This window comes from Bos indicus, chromosome 8 (genome assembly GCF_029378745.1).
Source record: "Bos indicus isolate NIAB-ARS_2022 breed Sahiwal x Tharparkar chromosome 8, NIAB-ARS_B.indTharparkar_mat_pri_1.0, whole genome shotgun sequence".
Classification (NCBI taxonomy): domain Eukaryota; kingdom Metazoa; phylum Chordata; class Mammalia; order Artiodactyla; family Bovidae; genus Bos; species Bos indicus.
In genome coordinates, this window is record NC_091767.1 from 31,020,704 (window position 1) to 31,041,914 (window position 21,211).

Below are 21,211 nucleotides of genomic sequence, written 5' to 3' on the forward strand. Positions count from 1 at the left end.
TTTGCCCCTTTACTGTAGAAAATTCCAGCATACTTTGATAAGAATATTATTTTTGGTCAAGCTACATTCTTTACACTCTTTTTCTTTGGAAATTTTGTTCAGAAAGCACAGAAGTGTTGAGATTTAAATAAAGGAAAGACATTCTGTAAATACACATCAACACACATGCCTAGACTAGTGGTGTATATGCTGCGCGCCACTGCGCCATTTGTTCTTAACAAGCATGAGAAGGGGCTGAAGAATTCATTTGTTTGGAGGTTTGTTTGGAATCCATTTCCCACTTTTGGGATAAAATCCATGACACGTTCATCTTTGAATACCTTGTTCCTAACATGACACTTAACTCAGACTCAGTAAACAATTAATGATTACATGAATGTTCTTGAATATTCAGAACTGTTGCACATTAATAATTTGTCTTTCCTTGCTAGATAACTAGTTTTTTATATCAATAAACTAGCCACATAACTAAAGTTACTTTGAAGACCCCTCATTTTTCTCTTAGGAACCATATTAAATAGATACATCACTCATCATTCATCATCATCATAATTCACTTGGAAGGAGTTCTTACTGTGTGCCAGGAGCTCTTCCATGTTTCATCATTACAACAATACTATAAAGCAGAGGATAATATTTTCCTCATTTTATAGAGGGGTAATGGAAGCACAGAGAGGTTAGGTGAGGGAGTTGGTATTTGAATGCAGGCAAGCTGACTCCAGAGCTCAGGTCTTAATCATAAAACTCTGTTGCTTTTTGTTTCACTGTCCTTGTAAACAGTATAATGAACATAATTTAAGGAATTCCTGGTTATCTCGAGGCCTTCGTTTTGATTATCTGCTCTCAGATGCTGGCAGTGTTGTAGTGTTGTTCAGAGACCGACAATGATCTTAACCATGAGTTTATTTGTTTAAATGAAAAAAATATATATTAATCTTGACTGAGCCCTTTTTTGCTCCTCCTTTAGTTGTAAAATGGGAGCTAAATAGCATGGATTTTAAAAATGGAAGGCCTAAGCCCAGTGTTTACCAAGAGCTCAGTAAATAACCCGTTCTCTGTTTATTGCTTCCTCTTCTGTGGAGATTTAACGTTCTCAGGCCGTGGCTCTCAGTTTCCTCTCATGACCCCATTACATTCTTAAACATTTCTGAGGACCTCAAAGAGCTTTTATTTCTGTGGTTTTATCCATCAATATTTATATCAGGTTAGACATTAAAATTGAGAACTTTTGTAAATATTTACTTAGTAGTACATAAAAAATAACAGTAATAAGCCCATTACATTTAAAAGTTGGTGAAAAGAGTGGCATTGTTTTACATTTTTGCATTTTTCTTTAACATGGCTCAGTAGAAGATATCGGATTCTCATATCTGCTTCTGGATTTGATCTGTTTGGATTTGTTGTTTTAGTTTATGAACATGAGAAAATCTGGCTTCACACAAGTATGTAGACGGAAAAGGAGAGGGGTGTATATAGCCTTCAGATAATTGTGGTTAGTTATCCTTATTTGATAGGGCACCAGTCTCTTGTTAGTTTCTTAGAGGCTAGTTGCAGTGTGGAATCTGAAACCAAAACAGGGAATACTTCCCTGTGCTTTGAATTTTTACTTTCATTACCCATGCATAATTTTATATTACATTGGTCATTTGGAAAATTTGAAAAATAGAAAAATTGCACTTCACCTTTCATTACATAGTATCAGAAAATTAGACTTGCTGATATTGCTTCTGATCTTATCAATGTGTCTTTAAATTATGGAAAAGTGTCAAGCCCAGGTTGGCAGATGCAAGTTTTTCAAAATTCTTAATTTTTACTTGAAAGCTCAAATTTTACTACTGGCAACAATTACTGTCAGTTGTTTTCTTTGAAGTGTCAGGCATACTTTATTTTTGAGAAAGTGTCTGCCATATACCAAAGTCTGTATAATCAGTTTTTGGATTTAAGTCATTTTTCACGTAATACAGTGCCGATGAAAAAAATAACCTAGTTTAGCTTGCAACTCAAACAATAGTGCTTTTCTTGTGACGATTGTATTTTTAATATATGAGAAGTACTTCATATTTACTTACCACTTTGAATCACAGAATTTTAAAAGACATACTTTTAAGAGTCAATATTGAATAAAATTAATAGTTTTTACTACTACTACTTTACTACTGATTTACTTTTGAATCACACACACACAAAAAAGGACTTTTGTATGTGATTCTGTGGTAGGGGAATAGACTTGTTCTTGCGAAGAGGAGCTGAAAATGATTTGTTGCCCTTTTTTTTCACAGCCTTCCACAGACACCTCTTTTATTACTGTCCCATCCCCTAGAGCCGAATGTCTTGAACATTTCAGGTGCTGAATAAGTATTCCAATGAAAGAAAGGAAGGTCTCATAGAAAATGTAAAATTATACACTGTTTTGTCTTAAAGCCCCACTCGCCGCAAGCCCCTTCCCTTCCTTAAAACTCGCTGCTCCATTTTGTAACTTGTTTAGTTCAGGAACTGTGAGCTACTTTATGTCCAAAATAGTCTCGTCACATTAAGCAAATCTGCTTTGAACATGCAATTCAATTTCTTTAATTAGCTTTAAAAATAAGGATCATTAAATCAGAGTGCCACCATCAATTACTGTGCTAGGGTTTGCCTGTTCAATAATGCATCAGAGTTGTGCTCTACTCAGTATTTCTCTGAAAGATTTATGGAAAAGGAGACCTCCCCTCTCTTGGTTCCAAACTTGAAATAGAGCTTTATTATGTATAAAATTTTTTTCCTATTCTGCCATTTTAGGTGCTGTATTTCATTGAATACTATCAGGATTCTATCCCTCTTTGCAGTTCATATTTGGGATCAGTTCCAGAGAGTGTTTTACAGCATTTTTGTAAATTCACAAGAAAATAAGCACTTTTCTTGCTCTGCATGAAGAAAAGACAAGGTGTGGAATACAAAAAAAAAAAAAAAAAAAAGTCCACAGTTCTGTGAGGTGCACCTGTTATGGCAAAATCCTCAGAGTGAGCCTTGCTTCTTATTTTTCACTATGTTGAGGAGTAACAAACAGAAAATTGGAGAATTGAACTAGCAATATATATTTATAAATTTGTTTAAAATCTAACTAAAACTGGGGTTGTAAAAGCAGTAGTCATTTTTCTTACTTAATTTAAATAATATATTTTAGCTTGTAAATGATAGAAATATAATATTTATCAAATGTATATAAGTGTTTGGGTGATTTTATTCTCATTGTTGTACTATGAATTCAGATTAAGTCAAAATAACAGGACCACAAATTAGGTTTGGATGATTTATATAGTAATGCTTTGGGAAATTCAGTTTGATCCTAAGCAATCATGTTCATAGACAATTACACAAGTATTTCTGGAAAGATTTATGTTTGCCATTAAATAGAGCTAGTAATGTTAACTTCTTTTCAGTTAACAGCCTAAAAGGGATAGATAAAAAGTAAGAAGTCAGTATTCAGCATTTTGAAGCTGTTTTAGTTAAATGAATTTATTTGAAAATTTTCTGTTAATCTTTTTGACTATTTTTGGAATGATGTTTATTTTGAAGAATAGTATATTTATTATTGAAAACATAATAAAAAGCAGTTTATAATTTAAAAATCTTACAAGTATATCAGCCTTGTAGTAGGGTGGGTCAAATACCTTAGTATAAAAGTATAAGATAGTGTAATGATTGTTTTTCTTCTAATTTGATGTGCAATTAAATGATACGAGTGTTAAAAATTTATAACCTTTAAGGAACAAATTTAGATGTGCTTCAGCAGTTAAGACATGTTTGCTGAGGATTCATCTTGACTTGAGCACTTGTAAAAATTTATTTTGGGAATGGGAATTAGCCTCTTGAATCTATATCAAGCCTGTGGAAGGTAATCTATCACAGTAATAGGCTAAACTTCATCTTCAGATCCATTTCTTCATTTTCCTTTGTTTATGGTGAATTTTAGATAACTGAACTTTCAGTTTCTGTCAGAAAAGATTTAGCTCGATACATAGAGGTTATTCCTAACCCCCCCCATTTAGGAGAAGTGTGTATCATTCACACTTCTTTTTTTGTTGTTTATCATTGAAATGTATCGTTCATTGGGGCACCCCCAGGTTCTCTGCTCTGATTGTAAAACTTACTTGTAAACTTAAAAATATTAAGCAAGAACATATTCAGTACAATTAAAGGAAAATTGCATAGCTCAAGGATTTTTCACAAATTGAATGTAGAAGTATGACCCTTTCCATAAATCACAGTGTAGAAAATTACCAGCACTCTATAATACTCTCTGTTCCTGCAGTCAGTCCTAACAATCCCAAAGGAATCACTTATTTTTTCCAGATGATTTGAGTTATGTTGACATATATTCTGATGCTGGGAGGGATTGAGGGCAGGAGGGGAAGGGGACGACAGAGGATGAGATGGCTGGATGGCATCACTGACTTGATGGACATGAGTCTGAGTGAACTCCGGGAGTTGGTGATGGACACGGAGGCCTGGCGTGCTGCGATTCATGGGGTCGGACACGACTGAGTGACTGAACCGACTGACTGACATATATTGTTGTATAAGTTTAAGATGTACAACGTGATATTTGAGATATTTGATACATGTATACATTGCAAAATGATTATCAACAGTAAGGCCAGTTAATACATCTGTCCCTTCACATAATTAACCATTTATATGTGTATGTGCTGAAAACTTTAAAAATCGACTGTCTTATTAGCTTTCAAGTATATAATACAGATTATTAACTGTAGCCATCATTGCTGTACGTTAGATCCTAGAATTTATTCATTTCTTACCTGAAAGTTTGTGCCCTTTTGACCAACATTTCCCCATTTCCCATACCCTGCGGTCCCTAGTAACCACCGGTCTACTCTTTGTTTCTATGAGTTTGGCTTTTTTAGATTCCACATGTAAGTCAGATCATACACTGTTTTGACTTCCATCCCATAGATAAGTATTTGAATTTTATATATTAGAGTCTGAGTATATATACTTTTGTACATGGCTTCTTTGTCTTCGCTTAGTGTCTATGAGATTCATTATCTTGTTCTTTGTAGCTGTCTTTCATTTTTCATTGCATGAGTACACTGGAATATATTTTTCCTTTCTTCTGTTGACTGTGAAAGAAAGTGAAAGTGAAAGTTGCTTAGTCGTGTCCGACTCTTTGTGACACTATGGACTATAGAGTCCATGGAATTCTCCAGGCCAGAATACTGGAGTGGGTAGCCTTTCCCCTCTGCAGGGGATCTTCCCAACCCATGGATTGAACCCAGATCTCCCACATTGTAAGCAGATTCTTTACCAGCTGAGCCACAAGGGAAGCCCAACAACACTGGAGTGGGTAGTCTATCCCTTCTCCAGTGGATCTTTCTGACCCAGGAATCAAGCTGGGGTCTCTTGCATTGTAGATGGATTCTTTTACCAACTGAGCTATCAGGGACTGTTGACTATAATTTTGCCTACCCCCTCCCAGTGTTTGACTGTATTATAAATAAAACTTCCATAAATGTTCTAACATGTATCTTTTGATGTTCACAAGTCTGCATTTCTCAGGAGTGAAATTTCTGGGTCTTAAGGTATATATTCAGCATTTGTATATTCTGTCTAGCTGTTTCCCAAATCAGTTGTCAATCTCTCCTTATAATGTATGAAAATCCTCGTCCATATCATTGCCTTTACTTGCTACTGCCAGCTTTAGTATTCTTCCCCCTCCCCCCATTAACTACTCTAGGGTACTTGTAGTATCACATTATTGATTTAATTTGCATTTCTCAATAATGTTGAATACCTTTTTGCATGTTTGTTGGACATTTAGAAATCCTCTTTCGTGGAATTTCTATGTCTTTTGTCCACTTTTCTGTTTTGTCAGTTCAGTTCAGTTCAGTCGCTCAGTCGTGTCCGACTCTTTGTGACCCCATGAATTGTAGCATGCCAGGCCTCCCTGTCCATCACCAACTCCTGGAGTCTACCCCAACCCATGTCCATCCAGTCAGTGATGCCATCCAGCCATCTCATCCTCTGTCGTCCCCTTCTCCTCCTGCCCCCAATCTTTTCCAGCATTAGGGTCTTTTCCAATGAGTCAGCTCTTTGCATGGGGTGGCCAAAGTATTGGAGTTTCACCTTCAGCATCAGTCCTTCCAATGAACACCCAGGACTGGTCTCCTTTAGGATGGACTGGTTGGATCTCCTTGCAGTCCAAAGGACTCTCAAGAGTCTTCTCCAACACCACAGTTCAAAAGCATCAATTCTTCGGGACTCAGCTTTCTTCACAGTCCAACTCTCACTTCCATACATGACCACTGGAAAAACCATAGCCTTGACAAGACAGACTTTTGTTTGCGAAGTAACGTCTTTGCTTTTAAATATACTATGTAGATTGGTCATAACTTTACTTCCAAGGAGTAAGTGTCTTTTAATTTCATGGCTGCAATCACCATCTGCAGTGGTTTTTCGAGCCCAAAAATATAAAGTCTGACACTGTTTCCCCATCTATAGACATTGTCAGTCCTTCTCTTATTGACTGACAAGGTTATTTTTTTTAATATATTCTGAATACAACTTTTTTGTTGAACATACGTATCACACCTGTCTTTTTCTGCTTTGTGTTTTGCCTTTTGACTCCCATAATTATATCTTTTGATGACCAGACATTTAAAAAATGTATAATGTCCAATTTATAAAACTTTGCTGGAGATTTATCTATTTTATTAATCCATTTCTTTCAAAAGACCAACTTTTGCCTTTCTTGAATTTTCTTTGTATTTTTAAAAAAATTTCCTCAATTCTGGCCTAACCTATGTTATTTTCTTCCTTTTTTGGGTTTTGCATGTTCTCTTTTAGCTTTTTTACAATATGCTTAGCTCATCGCATTTTATGCTTTCATTTTTCTAAATATATTCATTTAAGTCTGAATCTAAGCATTGTGTTAGCTGCATCCCATAATTTTGATTTGTTTTATCTTATCATTTAATTAAAATGTTTAATTTTTAATATAGTTTCTTTTATCCATGGTTTACTTAGAATGTATTGCTTAATTGACATGCTTTGGTTTTCATGTTACCTTTCTGTTATTGGTTTCTAGCTTACTTTACTGTATTCCGAGGTCTCTATTTGAGGTTTGTTGACACTTGCTTTGTGAACTGCCCGTAGTCTACTTTGATAACCATTTCTTTTACATTTGGAAGGAATTTAACATTCAGCAATTGTTGAGCTCACTGTTCTATGTATGTTAATTAGGTCAACATTATTTAGAATGTTTCCTTATTGATCTTTTTTTCATTCTGTCACGTCTGAGAGAGACATGTTATAAATTCTAATTATGATTGTGGATTTATCTATTTCTCATTTGCCCTGTTTTTTAAAAAATTAATTTATCTTTTAATTGAAGGATAATTGGTTTACAGAATTTTGTTGTTTTCTGTCAAACATCTTGACGACTCAGCCATAGGTGTACATATATCCCTTCCTTCTTGACCCTCCATCCCATCTCCCTCCCCATCCCATCCCTCTAGGTTGATACAGATACCCTGTTTGAGTTCCCTGAGACAGACAGACTGAAACCACAATCACAGAAAACTAGCCAATATGATCACATGGACCAGAGCCCTGTCTAACTCAGTGAAACTAAGCCATGGTGTGTGGGGCCACGCAAGATGGGCGGGTCATGGTGGAGAGGTCTGACAGAATGTGGTCCACTGGAGAAGGGAATGGCAAACCACTTCAGTATTCTTGCCTTGACAACCCCATGAACAGTATGAAAAGGCAAAAAGATAGGACACTGAAAGATGAACTCCCCAGGTTGGTAGGTGCCCAATATGCTATTGGAGATCAGTGGAGAAATAACTCCAGAAAGAATGAAGGGATGGAGCCAAAACAAAAAATATACCCAGTTGTGGATGTGACTGGTGATAGAAACAAGGTTTGATGCTGTAAAGAGCAATATTGCATAGGAACCTGGAATGTTAGGTTCATGAATCAAGGCAAATTGGAAGTGGTCAAACAGGAGATGGTAAGAGTGAATGTCGACATTCTAGGAATCAGTGAACTAAAATGGACTGGAATGGGTGAATTTAACTGAGATGACCATTATATCTACTACAGTGGGCAGGAATCCCTTAGAAGAAATAGAGTAGCCATCATAGTCAACAAAGAGTCCGAAATGCAGTACTTGGATGTAATCTCAAAAATGACAGAGTGATCTCTGTTTGTTTCCAAGGCAAACTGTTCAATATCACGGTAATCCAAGTCTATGCCCTGACCAGTAATGCTGAAGAAGCTGAAGTTGAACTGTTCTATGAAGACCTACAAGACCTTTTAGAACTAACACCCAAAAAAGATGTCCTTTTCATTATAGGGGACTGGAATGCAAAAGTAGGAAGTCAAGAAACACCTGGAATAACAGGCAAATTTGGCCTTGGAGTACAGAATGAAACAGGGAAAGGCTAATAGTGTTTTGCCAAGAGAACACACTGGTCATAGCAAACACCCTCTTCCAGCAACACAAGGACACACAAGATGGCCAACACTGAAATCAGATTGATTATATTCTTTGCAGCCAAAGATGGAGAAGCTCTATACAGTCAGCAGAAACAAGACTGGGAGCGGACTATGACTCAGACCATGAACTCCGTATTGCCAAATTCAGACTGAAATTAAAGAAAGTGGAGAAAATCACTAAACCACTGAGGTACGACCGAAATCAAATCCCTTATGATGATACAGTGGAAGTGAGAAATAGATTTAAGGGCCTAGATCTGATAGACAGAGTACCTGATGAACTATGGATGGAGGTTTGTGACATTGTACAGGAGACAGGGATCAAGACCATCTCCAAGAAAAAGAAATGCAAAAAGGCAAAATGGCTATCTAAGGAGGCCTTACAAATAGCTGTGAAAAGAAGAGAAGCAAAAAGCAAAGGAGAAAAGGAAAGATATAAGCATCTGAATGCAGAGTTCCAAAGAATAGCAAGGAGAGATAAGAAAGCCTTCCTCAGCGATCAATGCAAAGAAATAGAGGAAAACAACAGAACGGGAAAGACTAGAGATCTCTTCAAGAAAATTAGAGATACCAAGGGAATATTTCATGTAAAGATGGGCTGAATAAATGACTGAAATGGTGTGGACCAAACAAAAGCAGAAGATATTAAGAAGAGGTGGCAAGAATACACAGAAGAACTGTGCAGAAAAGATGTTCACAGCCCAGATAATCACGATGGTGTGATCACTCACCTAGAGCCAAACATCCTGGAATGTGAAGTCAAGTGGGCCTTAGGAAGCGTCAGTACAAACAAGATAGTGGAGGTGATGGAATTCTAGTTGAGCTATTTCAAATCCTAAAAGATGATGCTCTGAAAGTGCTGCACTCAGTATGCGAGCAAATTTGGAAAACTCAGCAGTGGCCACATGAGTGGAAGGTCAGTTTTTCATTCCAGTCTCTAAGAAAGGCAATGCCAGAGAATGCGCAAACTACCACACAGTTGCACTCATCTCACACACTAGTAAAGTAATGCTCAAAATTCTCCAAGCCAGGCTTCAGCAATACGTGAACCGTGAACTTCAGATGTTTAAGCTGGTTTTAGAAAAGGCAGAGGAACCAGAGATCAAATTGCCAGCATCCACTGGATCATCAAAAAAGCAAAGAGAATTCCAGAAAAACATCTATTTCTGCTTTGTTGACTATGCCAAAGTCTTTGACTATGTGGATCGCAATAAACTGTGGTAAATTCTGAAAGAGATGGGAATACCAGACCACCTGACCTGCCTCTTGAGAAACCTGTATGCAGGTCAGGAAGCAACGGTTAGAACTGGACATGGAACAACAGACTGGTTCCAAAAGGAAAAGGAGTATGTCAAGGCTATATTGTCCCCTGCTTATTTAACTTATATGCAGTACATCATGAGAAACACTCAGCTGGAAGAAGCACAAGCTGGAATCAAGATTGCCGGGAGAACTATCATTATCCTCAGATATGTAGATTATACCACCCTTATGGCAGAAAGTGAGGAAAAACTAAAGAGCCTCTTCAAGAAAGTGAAAGAGGAGATTGAAAAAGTTGGCTTAAAGCTCAATATTCAGAAAACTAAGATCATGGCATCTGGTTCCATCACTTCCTGTCAAATAGATGAGGAACAATGGAAACAGTGACAGTTCATTTTTTGGGCTCCAAAATTACTGCAGATGGTGACTGCAGCCATGAAATTAAAAGATGGTTGCGCCTTGGAAGAAAAGTTATGACCAACCTAGGCAGCATATTAAAAAACAGAGACATTACTTTGCCAACAAAGGTCCATCTAGTCAAAGCTATAATTTTTCCAGTGGTCATGTATGGATTTGAGCTATAAAGAAAGCTGAGCACTTGGAGAATTGATGCTTTTGAACTGTGGTGTTGGAGAAGACTCTTGGGAGTCCCTTGGAGTGCAAGGAGATCCAGTCAGTCCGTCCTAAAGGAAATCAGTCCTTAACAGTCATTGGAAGGACTGACGCTGATGCTAAAACTCCAGTAATTTCGCTACCTGATATGAAGAATTGACTCATTTGAAAAAACCCTGATGCTGGGAAATATTGAAGGCAGAAGAAGGAGACGACCGAGGATGAGATGGCTGGATGGCATCACCCACTCAGTGGACGTGAGTTTGAGTGAACTCCAGGAATTGATGATGAACAAGGAGGCCTGACGTGCTGCAGTCCATGGAGTCACAGAGTCAGATACAACTGAGCAACTCAAGTGAGCTGCACTTTGCTATATTCACTGGTTAGCTCTATAATTTTCTGATAGTATCTTTAGGGTTTTCTTGGTATAGTATCATGTCATCTGCAAACAGTGAGAGCCTTACTTCTTCCTCTCTGCTCTGGATTCCTTTTATTTGTGTTTCTTCACTTGATTGCTGTAGCTAGGACTTCCAAAACTGTGTTGAATAATAGTGGTGAGATGGGGACATCCTTGTCTTGTGCCTGATCTTAGGGGGAATGCCCTATCTTTTTGAGATTATCTTTTTAGATTGCCAAGATTGTTTCTTAACTTGTTTGTTGAATTGACCCTTTGTCTCTAGGGATTGTCCATTTTTGTGTCCAGTAGTGTTTCTTGACATCTACTTGTCTGATATTAGTTCTGTTGTACTAGACTTCTGTTGGTTAATTGAAGTGTGATGTATTTTTTTCCCTTCTTCCTACTTCATCTTTACTATATCTCTTATTTATTATTAATTTATATCTTTGGTAATCAGTATGCATTTGATTTTTACTGTGTTATCCAATCTGACAATTTTAGTCTTTTGGGTATTTAACTCCTTCATATTTAATTATTTATAAATTTGACATTTTTGTTTTCATATTCTTTTATGCCTGTTTTGTATTAGTTAAGTTTTTAATATCATCTTCTTCCTGTATTAGCATGTTATTTATACTTAATTTTATTATTCTTTTATTGATTAGCTTAAAGATATAGTATCCCTGACCTATTTCAGTTAACCCTAAAAAGTTATTTTGAGTTAATTATGTATTCACAGAAAATTTTCAGTATGTATGGTATGTGTGCTTCATCAAGTTTCTTCCAGTGGTTCCAATCTTAGTAAAGCATCATGTCACAAAACTGGTATTGATAAAATGTGTGTTAATTTTTCAAATTTGTGTTATTTTTCTACTCGTGTAGATTTGTGTAACTACACACCATCTAAGTACTGATCTATCTAGCACCACAAAGATCTCCCTTATGCTACCTTTTGTATCCAGCCATATATTCCACACCATTCCTGACCCTAGAATGGTGTATATGTATATAGTTTTTAAAGAATATTAAAAGTTTAATAATTATGTGACTGTTTGATATTATCTTTTTTCACTCAACATGATCCCTCCAAGTTATTGTGCATTTTAATATTTTGTTTCTTTTTGTTGCTTAGAATTATTCTGGCTATGAATGTACTTACTGGGGGATACTTTGTTTCCAGTATTTTACTCTTATCAATGAAGGTACTGTGAGCAATTTTGTACATGTTTTTTGTGGACATAGATTTTCTTGTTTTTCATTTCTCTATAGCAGGAGTGCCATTACTGGGTCATATGGTAAATATACTGTATGTTTCAGAAACAGCCAAACTGTTTTCCAAAGGCACTCTACTGTTTTACAGTCTTTACATTTCTCCACATCCTGATCCGGGTGTGCCATTGCCATTACTTGTTTTTATTTAGTTATTCTTTCAGGTATAGAGTGATACCTCATTGTGCTTGTAATCTGCATTTCTTTAATGGATCAGATGCTGAACACCTTTATGTTCTTGCTTGTCATCTCTGTGTCCTCTTTGGTTCAATGTCTGTGTCTTTTGTTCATTTTTAATTGAATTTCTTAAACTTTTGAGTTTTGGATTTTCTTTATGTATTTTAGGTCTGACTTCTTTGTCAGATATACATATCCTTAACTTGATTTTACTTTAGTACTTGCACTACTTCCTGGAAAATAAAAGGAATTTAATATATTTCCACCCCTTTAACCTACTCCTGTAGTTTGTGTAATTGTTCATGTAGTTTAATTCTACATGAATTTAAAACTTCACAAGTTTTAGATTATGTGTCATAACCAATTTCTGTTGTTTCACTCACATTTTAAACCCCTTCCTGTGCTTTTCAGTGTTTTCTGCATTCAGGAAATTCCATCAGAGGCCATTTTCTTTCTGCCAGAGAATTCATTTTGGTATTTATTTTGTCCCAAACTGAGACAATGCTTTGTGTGTGTGTGTGTGGGGGAGTTGTTCTGAAAATGTTGGGTTGTCAGTTCTTTAAAATTTTTAAGTCAGATGTCAGCTTTATTCTTCTTTGAAGATAAGGTCCCTTTTTGCTCCGGTAGCTTTTAAGGTCTTCCCTCTGTCTTGGCTTTCAGCTGCTTTACTATTATGTACTGTGTAGACAGCCTGGAAGATGGACACCAGATAATCTGTAGTTTCTGGTAATTGTGCTCTTGTATGATAACCTTCTTGAGTGTGGGCTGGGCTTACTGATTTACTTCTAATGAATAGACTAGAGCAGATCTGACACTTTCTTTTTGATCTTTTAAAGTTTTTTGTTTTTTTTTGTTTTGTTACAGCTTTTATGCACATTTTCTGATTAATCTCAGAGGAAGGGTTATTCTGATATAGTTATTTACAGAGGGTGAGCTTAATTGTATTCAGAACTAAAGAGAATTCTTGTTTTCTTGGAATGCTGTTATAGAAGATGCAGCTGTCTTAGTACACCTGAAAATTAGTTGTTTGCTAGGTGGAAAAGATGCGGTCTTTTTCTCCTGTAACATATATTGACTGATGGTCAGAGGACTAAACACTTGTTTACTCAGGTGTTTTCTTGTCTGTTTGGTTCCGTAAGTATAGATGTATTAAAAAAGTCATTTTAGAGTAGTCTGTTTGGTTCTGTAAGTATAGATTTATTAAAAAAGTCATTTTAGAGTTGCTTATGCCAGTCATAATTATTTTTATATTTGTAGGGTTCTATCATGTATAAAATATATGATGAGATATTTTTCTCTAAAAACTTATTTAAATTCTTTTGAAAGACTACATAGATGATAAAACAATTGTTGGTGAGTTGGTTGTGTTAGATAAAACTGTGAAGAAGAAAGATCTCATTAAAGGTTCTTTATTAAAGTTATTTCTCGCATGCCCATGTACTTGCTTCACCTTTTAAAGAGAGAGTGACTAAATTTGAAAAAAATCATATTGTATGAGTGTGATTTATACAAGAAAGAAGATGGGGACCTCAGATACATTAAGGTATTTGTAAATGGCTGTGCATGTGTTTTGCGTTAAAACAGTGTGCTTAAATTGTATAATTGTCCTTTGTTAATGATTTTTGCCTTATCTGACCTTTTAGAGTAAGTGAACCTTTTGCTGGTTCTGACTGTGGCTTGTAAGAGAGCCTCTTCCTGTCGTAAATACTGAGATGGTATTTCATATTACCATTCACAAAGAATTTGACAAGTTTTTAACTGAATACCTTACTTAATTTTCATTTAATTTATCTTAGGTGTTGGCACTAATGAAACATCCCTAATTAAATTAATACATGTTTATTTAGTAAGAACATGAAAGATCTTTTTAGACTGAAATAGCCAGAAGCTAAACTGAAAACATAATTATTTAATGACTCTTGTTCATCTACGAGTAACTTCCCTAAATAATACAGATTGTATATCTGTATAATCAAATCACCAGATAGTTGTGTTTTCTTCTGCTTATTTTATATTGTGTAAACCAAGATGGGAGTCAAGGTCTTTTTATTAACCATCTGTACTGGGTCTGCTGTGAACTGACTAGTCACGTCAGAGAAGATTTGCTCCTATCCTTCCAGGAGATTTTATTTCAGAAAACCATTTTAATAAAGCTGTAGCAGAGTCATAGCTGTGCCTTTGTGTTTTTCCCTATGGGAATAAAATTTCAAATTAAAAAACACGTCTTTTGTATGGTATAATTAAATTATAGTTTTTACATATGTGATCTCTTTGCTTTTACATTTGTATAGACCTCAGTGGCTGGATGGAGATAGGAGGAGTCATTGTCATTGGTTAAGCCTTTAACAAATTTGGAGAAGACAGTCAATATCCAGTATCATATAGCTTAATATGTATATATAACTTCACTCTTAGAATGCCTTCACACCTTGTCTAACATAGTTTCAGCGCTTCTTCAGCAGTTAACTTCATATAGACTCTTTGTTCTTATAACATGACTTGTTCATTCTAGCTCACTGTAGCAAAGCTCCAATTATTTTTTCCCTATGCAAACATCCCATAGGCATTAGGTCTTGGTGTGCGAGATCCTCAGCCTGTCACAGATTTCATGATCCTGTCTGCTTCAACCTGTACAGTGTATCTTCTCCTGGCAGACTTTATTGAAGTTGTCATGCTCAGGTTTAAAAAAAAATCAGGTTTGGAGTAAGAAGCTTCCTTTCGGGGGAAAAAAAAAAAAATTGATCATGTCTGCTGTAGATTTTAAAAGAAGCATTTGAAAGAATTCCCTGAAGCTTCTTCCTCGAACACACTGATGTCTTTTTCATTTGCCTTTATTGATAGCCAACCAAATAATTGTGGATTGTTGGTAACTATGGTGATTTACTGAATTTCCTGTTTTATTTTTCACGACAGGTAACAAACTCTTAGGCATCAGTTGGTGACATATTGTGAAGTATTTTGATTGCTTCTGTTAGTGGAAGCCATTTACTAATGTCTCCTTCCTAGAAATTGATATCTAAATGATTGTTGCCTTGTGTATAATACAAAGATGACAGGAAAAGATATAGGTCATAATCTACTTACTAAGTGTGTGACTTTGTGTAATCATCTCATGTGTAAAATGGAAATGGTGATTCTTGGAGGTTTGTTGGGCAGATTAAATCGGAGTAGATCCTTAAAAATTGAATAAACTGTGGCGGATTCATTTTGATATTTGGCAAAACTAATACAATTATGTAAAGTTTAAAAATAAAATAAAATTAGAAAAAAAAAAAGAAATTGAATAAACATTTATTCTGCAAATGGATATTGAATGCCAGCTCCATGCAAGACACTACCATAGAGAATGAGGATACAGTAGAGAATAAAATCGGAGAAGGCAATGGCACCCCACTCCAGTACTCTTGCCTGGAAAATTCCATGGATGGAGGAGCCTGGTAGGCTGCAGTCCATGGGGTCGCTAAAAGTCGGACACGACTGAGCGACTTCCCTTTCACTTTTCACTTTCATGCATTGGAGAAGGAAATGGCAACCCACTCCAGTGTTCTTGCCTGGAGAATCCCAGGGACGGGGGGAGCCTGGTGGGCTTCCATCTGTGGGGTCACACAGAGTCAGACACGACTGAAGCGACTTAGCAGCAGCAGCAGCTGCTGCAGAGAATAAAATAATCAGGTTTTATTGATCCACTGCAGTATTCTATGTTCTAGTCTGTCTCTACAGATTGGGATGGAAGCTACTTAACAACAGAGAACATGTAGGTGATAATAAGCACCATGAAGAAAAACAGGGCAGAGTCAGCTCATGGAGCGTAATTCTGGGATGCACTGTCGGGGAGCCTTCTCTGAGGTGATGATGTTGAGTGCACTTGGATGAAGTAAAGATGTAAGCATGTAGATTATTGGGGGAAAGATGTGTAGCCTTGATGGCTAGAGAGAGCAGCTTAGTGGTTTGAGGAACAGCGATCAGTTATAGCTGAAGCTCTGTGTGTGAAGGACAGAGTGCTGATGAGTTTAGAGAGTGATCCAAAAATCAGAAGACTATATCATTGATATAGTCTTCTGATTAATTATAAAAAAAAGTTATATTCCATATACTTTATATAAAACTAGGTCTGATTGTTTGCACTAGTTGAATGATTATTTACCTTAATGAAAATTATTATTGTTTATATTTATTATTATTTAGTATTAATATGTTAATATTATCATTTAATTTTATGGATATATTAATATTTAGTATAATATTGTTTGATAATATATTCAGTTCAGTTCAGTTGCTCAGTCGTGCCCGACTCTTTGAGACCCCATGAACCGCAGCATGCCAGGCCTCCCTGTCCATCACCAACTCCTGGAGTCCACTCAAACCCATGTCCATCAAGTCAGTGATGCCATCCAGCCATCTCATCCTCTGTCATCCCCTTCTCCTCCTGCCCTCAATCTTTTCCAGCATCCGGGTCTTTTCAAATGAGTCAGCTTTTCACATCAGGTGGCCAAAGTATTGGAGTTTCAGCTTTAGCATCAGTTCTTCCAGTGAACATCCAGGACTGATCTCTTTTAGGATGAACTGGTTGGATCTCCTTGCAGTCCAAGGGACTCTCAAGAGTCTTCTCCAACACCACAGTTCAAAATCATAAATTCTTCGGCACTCAGTTTTCTTCATAGTCCAGCTGTCACATCCATACATGACTACTGGAAAAACCATAGCCTTGACTAGATGGACCTTTGTTGGCAAAGTAATGTCTCTGCTTTTTAATATGGTGTCTATATTATTAGATTATTTAGGTCTGTATAACAGGCACATGCAAGTAACTAGAATATTTTTCCAAAATGGAATGATCTTTTTTGTTGTTGTTTACTAATGTTATTGTACCTGGAGCTAGCCATACTGTGAAGTTTACGGGCACTGTCCTTCAGAATGGCAGCTCTGCCCAAACTTGAGACATAAACAGCAATGAGTTAAGCTCCAAATACAGAGTTGGTAGGAAGAGTCCACACAGGACCACTCTCACTTCTGATACCAACCATGTATGTTGAGGAGGTTCCGCAAACCACCCTCAGGTTCAGTAATTCATTAGAAGGACCTATTGAACTTACTAAAAGCTGTTCAACTCATGATTATGGTCTGTTATAGGGAAGGATACAGGTAAATAATTAGCATAAGAATGAGATGCACAGCACCGAGTCTGGGAGCATTCCTGATGTGACGCTTCTGTTCCTCAGGAAGTATTCTCTTCCCAAATTTGTGTGTGTGACAGTTCATATGGAGTATTGCCAACTCAGGAAGCTCACATGAGCTTGGTGTACACAGTATTTATTGGGACATTATTTCATATGTATGATTAATTGCCCATGTGAGATGACTTAGTTTCAGAGTTTGAGTGGATATCATGTGGCCTTGGGGCCCACTGTGAACAACAGAGACACTTCTGTCATCTGGAAACATTCCAAGGATTTAGAAATTACTTCTCTGAACTGGAGACAAAGGCCAGGCCTCTCTTTGGGAAAGACCAAATTCTTTACTGCATAAGTTGTTATGAAAATTCGAGTAATATAGTAAGTAAATGTCTCCCTGGATTCCCATATCTTGGGGACAACTATGTCTCCCTGGATTGCCATATCTTGGAGACAACTATTGCTGTATTGGTTATTTAGTATATATTGTTCCAGGTGTTTAATAATTTTTTGAATGTACATTGAACTATACTTTAGTTATTGTTCATTAACAAGGCTTTTTCACTTAAGAACCTTATGTATAGATGTATGTGTTTTTGTGTGTTTAAACGAGTACCTTGACATTGAATGCTAATTTTTTCCATATAATTAGTGTTTAAAACTTTTTCCACCTAGAAATTGTGCTTCATTGAACATCCTTGCATGTACATCTTTGTGCGTTTTTCTAATTTTTCTTCTTGAAATAGAGTTGCTGAATAAAACAGTATGGACATTTTGAAATTTCATAGTGCTTCATTATTACCCCTCTTGGGATGATTTCTATGAGGTAGCTTCTGGAATATCAAAATTATTAATAATCTCCTTATTACTCTTAGGTAAACTTTGCAACTTCAACAATTTCAAATGTCGAGTATGGTCACATTCCTCATCTCAGCCCAGGTGTAATTCCTACTCTACAAAATGAATCATTTTTATCATCCCCAAATAATGGAAATCTGGAAGTTCTTACAGGATTCGGTACTGCACATATCAATGGGAAACCTGCTTGTGATGAATTTGATCAACTGATCAAAAATATGGCCCAGGTAAGAGCATTTGTTCCTGTTAGTTATGATAGAATGTGTCCTGGATAATTTGAAGAATACTTGCATATTTATATTGCATATGTTAAATATATACTTTAAATATATTATTATAATAGACAATATGGCAACGATATATTTTGTTTTATATTCTTTTATAAATTTTATTACATTTTACTGAAAGTGAAAGTGAAGTTGTTCAGTTGTGTCCGACTCTTTGCGACCCCATGGACTATAGCCTACTAGGCTCCTCCCTCCATGGGATTCTCCAGGCAAGAATACTGGAGTGGGTTGCCATTTCCTTCTCTAGGGGATCTTCCCGACCCAGGGATCGAACCCAGGTCTCCCACATTCCAGGTAGACGCTTTAACCTCTGAGCCACCAGGGAAACCTGAACATTTTACTGAACAACAATGTAAAGTATATCTTAAATGTATATTATACTATGATATATATTCTTATTTATGAAGACATTTTTAACATTGAAAAAATTAGAATGAAAAAGATGCAGATTTCATGTAAGTTTAAGTGCTTCAGGGATTTTTCTAAATGAAGGTTATCTTAGAAAAAATTAAAAAAAATTTAAACAGATTAATGCCACTAATAAGACTATGACTGCAGTGGCTGGCATGTAATTATATTCCTTGCTTCTTTTTCTGGATAGGGTCGCCAGATAGAAGTTTTTGACCTCCTCAAACCTCCATGTGGAGGCCTTGGGTTCAGTGTGGTGGGACTGAGGAGTGAAAACCGGGGAGAGCTGGGTATATTTGTGCAGGAGATCCAGGAGGGCAGTGTGGCCCACAGGTGAGACTGTCATTGTGACTTCCCTGTTTTTGATACCACATTCAGAAGGGGCTGCTCACCCTAGAAGAATTTCAAGAAACAAAAATGCCTAAAAACAATATAAAATGTTATTAAACAGTTTTTAGAAATCATTAACATTGCTACAATAACAAGAAAGTCCTTTGAAAGCAGAGTAACTTTTAAATATAGTCATGACTTAATCACTTTTTAGTAAGGAAACAGAAATTTGACTAGGACATTATTCCCGTTGTTTTTAAACAGGCTCTTTTTGATTAAATTTAAAAATTATAGAAAAGCATTCAAGTGGTCTATGATAATATGAGCTGGATTTTATTAACATGCTCAAAACAACAACTAAGAGCTGTATTTTATTAATATGCTCAAAGCAAAAAGTAAACATATCCTTCTTTGCATTCATCTGTAGAAGATAATAGCAGTACTAAAATACAACGTATAGGTTGAATGAGTAGCTAAAAAGAAGATGGCTGTTGACTGGGAGTGGTTGACTAGGTTAGGTCAGCTGGGGCCAAAGCATATATATTTTTCCCTTCCATTTTTATTGAGATATAATTGACATATAGCACTATGTAAGTTTAAGGTGTATAGCATCATGATTGGACTTACATAAATCATGGAGTGAATATCATGGTAGGTTTTGTGAACAGCATGTCACATAGAACAAAATTAAAGAAATAGAGAAAAAATATGTTAGGAGTACAATTGCAAGAAAAAACTTACGTAGTGTGGACATTAGAAAATAGAATTAAAAATAACCTGAAAATGCATGCCAAAGAAGAGGTCATTTTCTTGAGATCTATCAGTTCTCTTTTATTCCCCTTTTCATTGTTAGAGATGGAAGATTGAAGGAAACTGACCAAATCCTTGCTATTAATGGACAGGCACTTGATCAGACAATTACACATCAGCAGGCCATCAGCATCCTGCAGAAAGCCAAAGATACTGTCCAGCTGGTTATTGCCAGAGGCTCATTGCCTCAGCTTATCAGCCCCATAGTTTCCCGTTCTCCATCTGCGGCGAGCACAATTTCAGCTCATTCTAACCCGGTGAGTACATAAGTTTTTCAAGGGGAACAGAACATATTTTTCTAATTCTTTAAGGTTTTGCACAGGTTTGCAATTCCTGTAGATTCTTTGTAATTCTTGAGTTTTTGCCTTTTTTGTTCTTTTTTCCCTTCTGTGCATAGAATATATTTTATGCAATTATGATTAAGTTTCTGGCTTCCAAAAACTTTTATCTTTATTTATGTAGCTTTTTAACTTGAATTCATTCCTAAAAAAGGAAAAAGTCCCTTAAAAAATTGACTATCTGTAAACAAATAAAATCTTGACTTTACTTTTTAAGTTGTTAGAGTTAGCTATCAGTGACTTTAACAGGTCATTTTATTTGGGGGCATCCCAGGTGGCTCAGACAGTAAAGAATCCCCCTACAGTGCAGGAGACCTAGGTTCAATCCCTGGGTCAGGAAGATACACTGGAGAAGGGAATGGCTACCCACTCCAGTGTTTCTGTCTGGGAAATTCCTTGGACAGAGGAGCTTGGCGGGCTATAATCCATAGGGTCGCAAAGAGTTGGACACGACTGAGTGATTAACACTTTCTCACTTAACTTGAAATCTCATGCAACAAGATTTATGTAGAAGAAATTTTTAACAGCTAACATTTTTTTTTCTCTTTTTCTTTGATCATCTTTTTTTAAATTCTACAAAGGATCTTGCCAGTCTGTATCTTTAACTGGTTAAATGGAGCCACTGTAATGATATATTGATAATTTCAAGAAGCAAAACTAATACAATTTGTAAAGTTTAAAAATAAAATAAAATTAAAAAAAAAAAAGAATGGTTATATCAACAGTAGTAACAACCTGTTGAAAGAAAAGTGTACTAAATAAAAGGGACCCTGTTAAAACTCATTATTATGTTTC

At 36.2% G+C, this 21,211-nt stretch overlaps 1 protein-coding gene across 13 annotated transcripts in view; it reads left to right on the plus strand.

Annotated features, from left to right (window-relative positions):
* The window catches only part of MPDZ (multiple PDZ domain crumbs cell polarity complex component), a 176,160-nt gene that overhangs the window by 36,582 nt on the left and 118,367 nt on the right, over positions 1-21,211 (plus strand). For 12 of the 13 annotated variants that reach the window (XM_019965939.2, XM_019965938.2, XM_019965943.2 and 9 more), the window contains 3 exons: positions 18,261-18,470; positions 19,132-19,271; positions 20,122-20,335. In XM_019965939.2, the coding sequence (XP_019821498.2) occupies positions 18,261-18,470; positions 19,132-19,271; positions 20,122-20,335 (564 nt within the window). The remainder of the gene's footprint in view (positions 1-18,260; positions 18,471-19,131; positions 19,272-20,121; positions 20,336-21,211) is intronic. The other variant, XM_019965952.2, reaches the window with a different exon arrangement.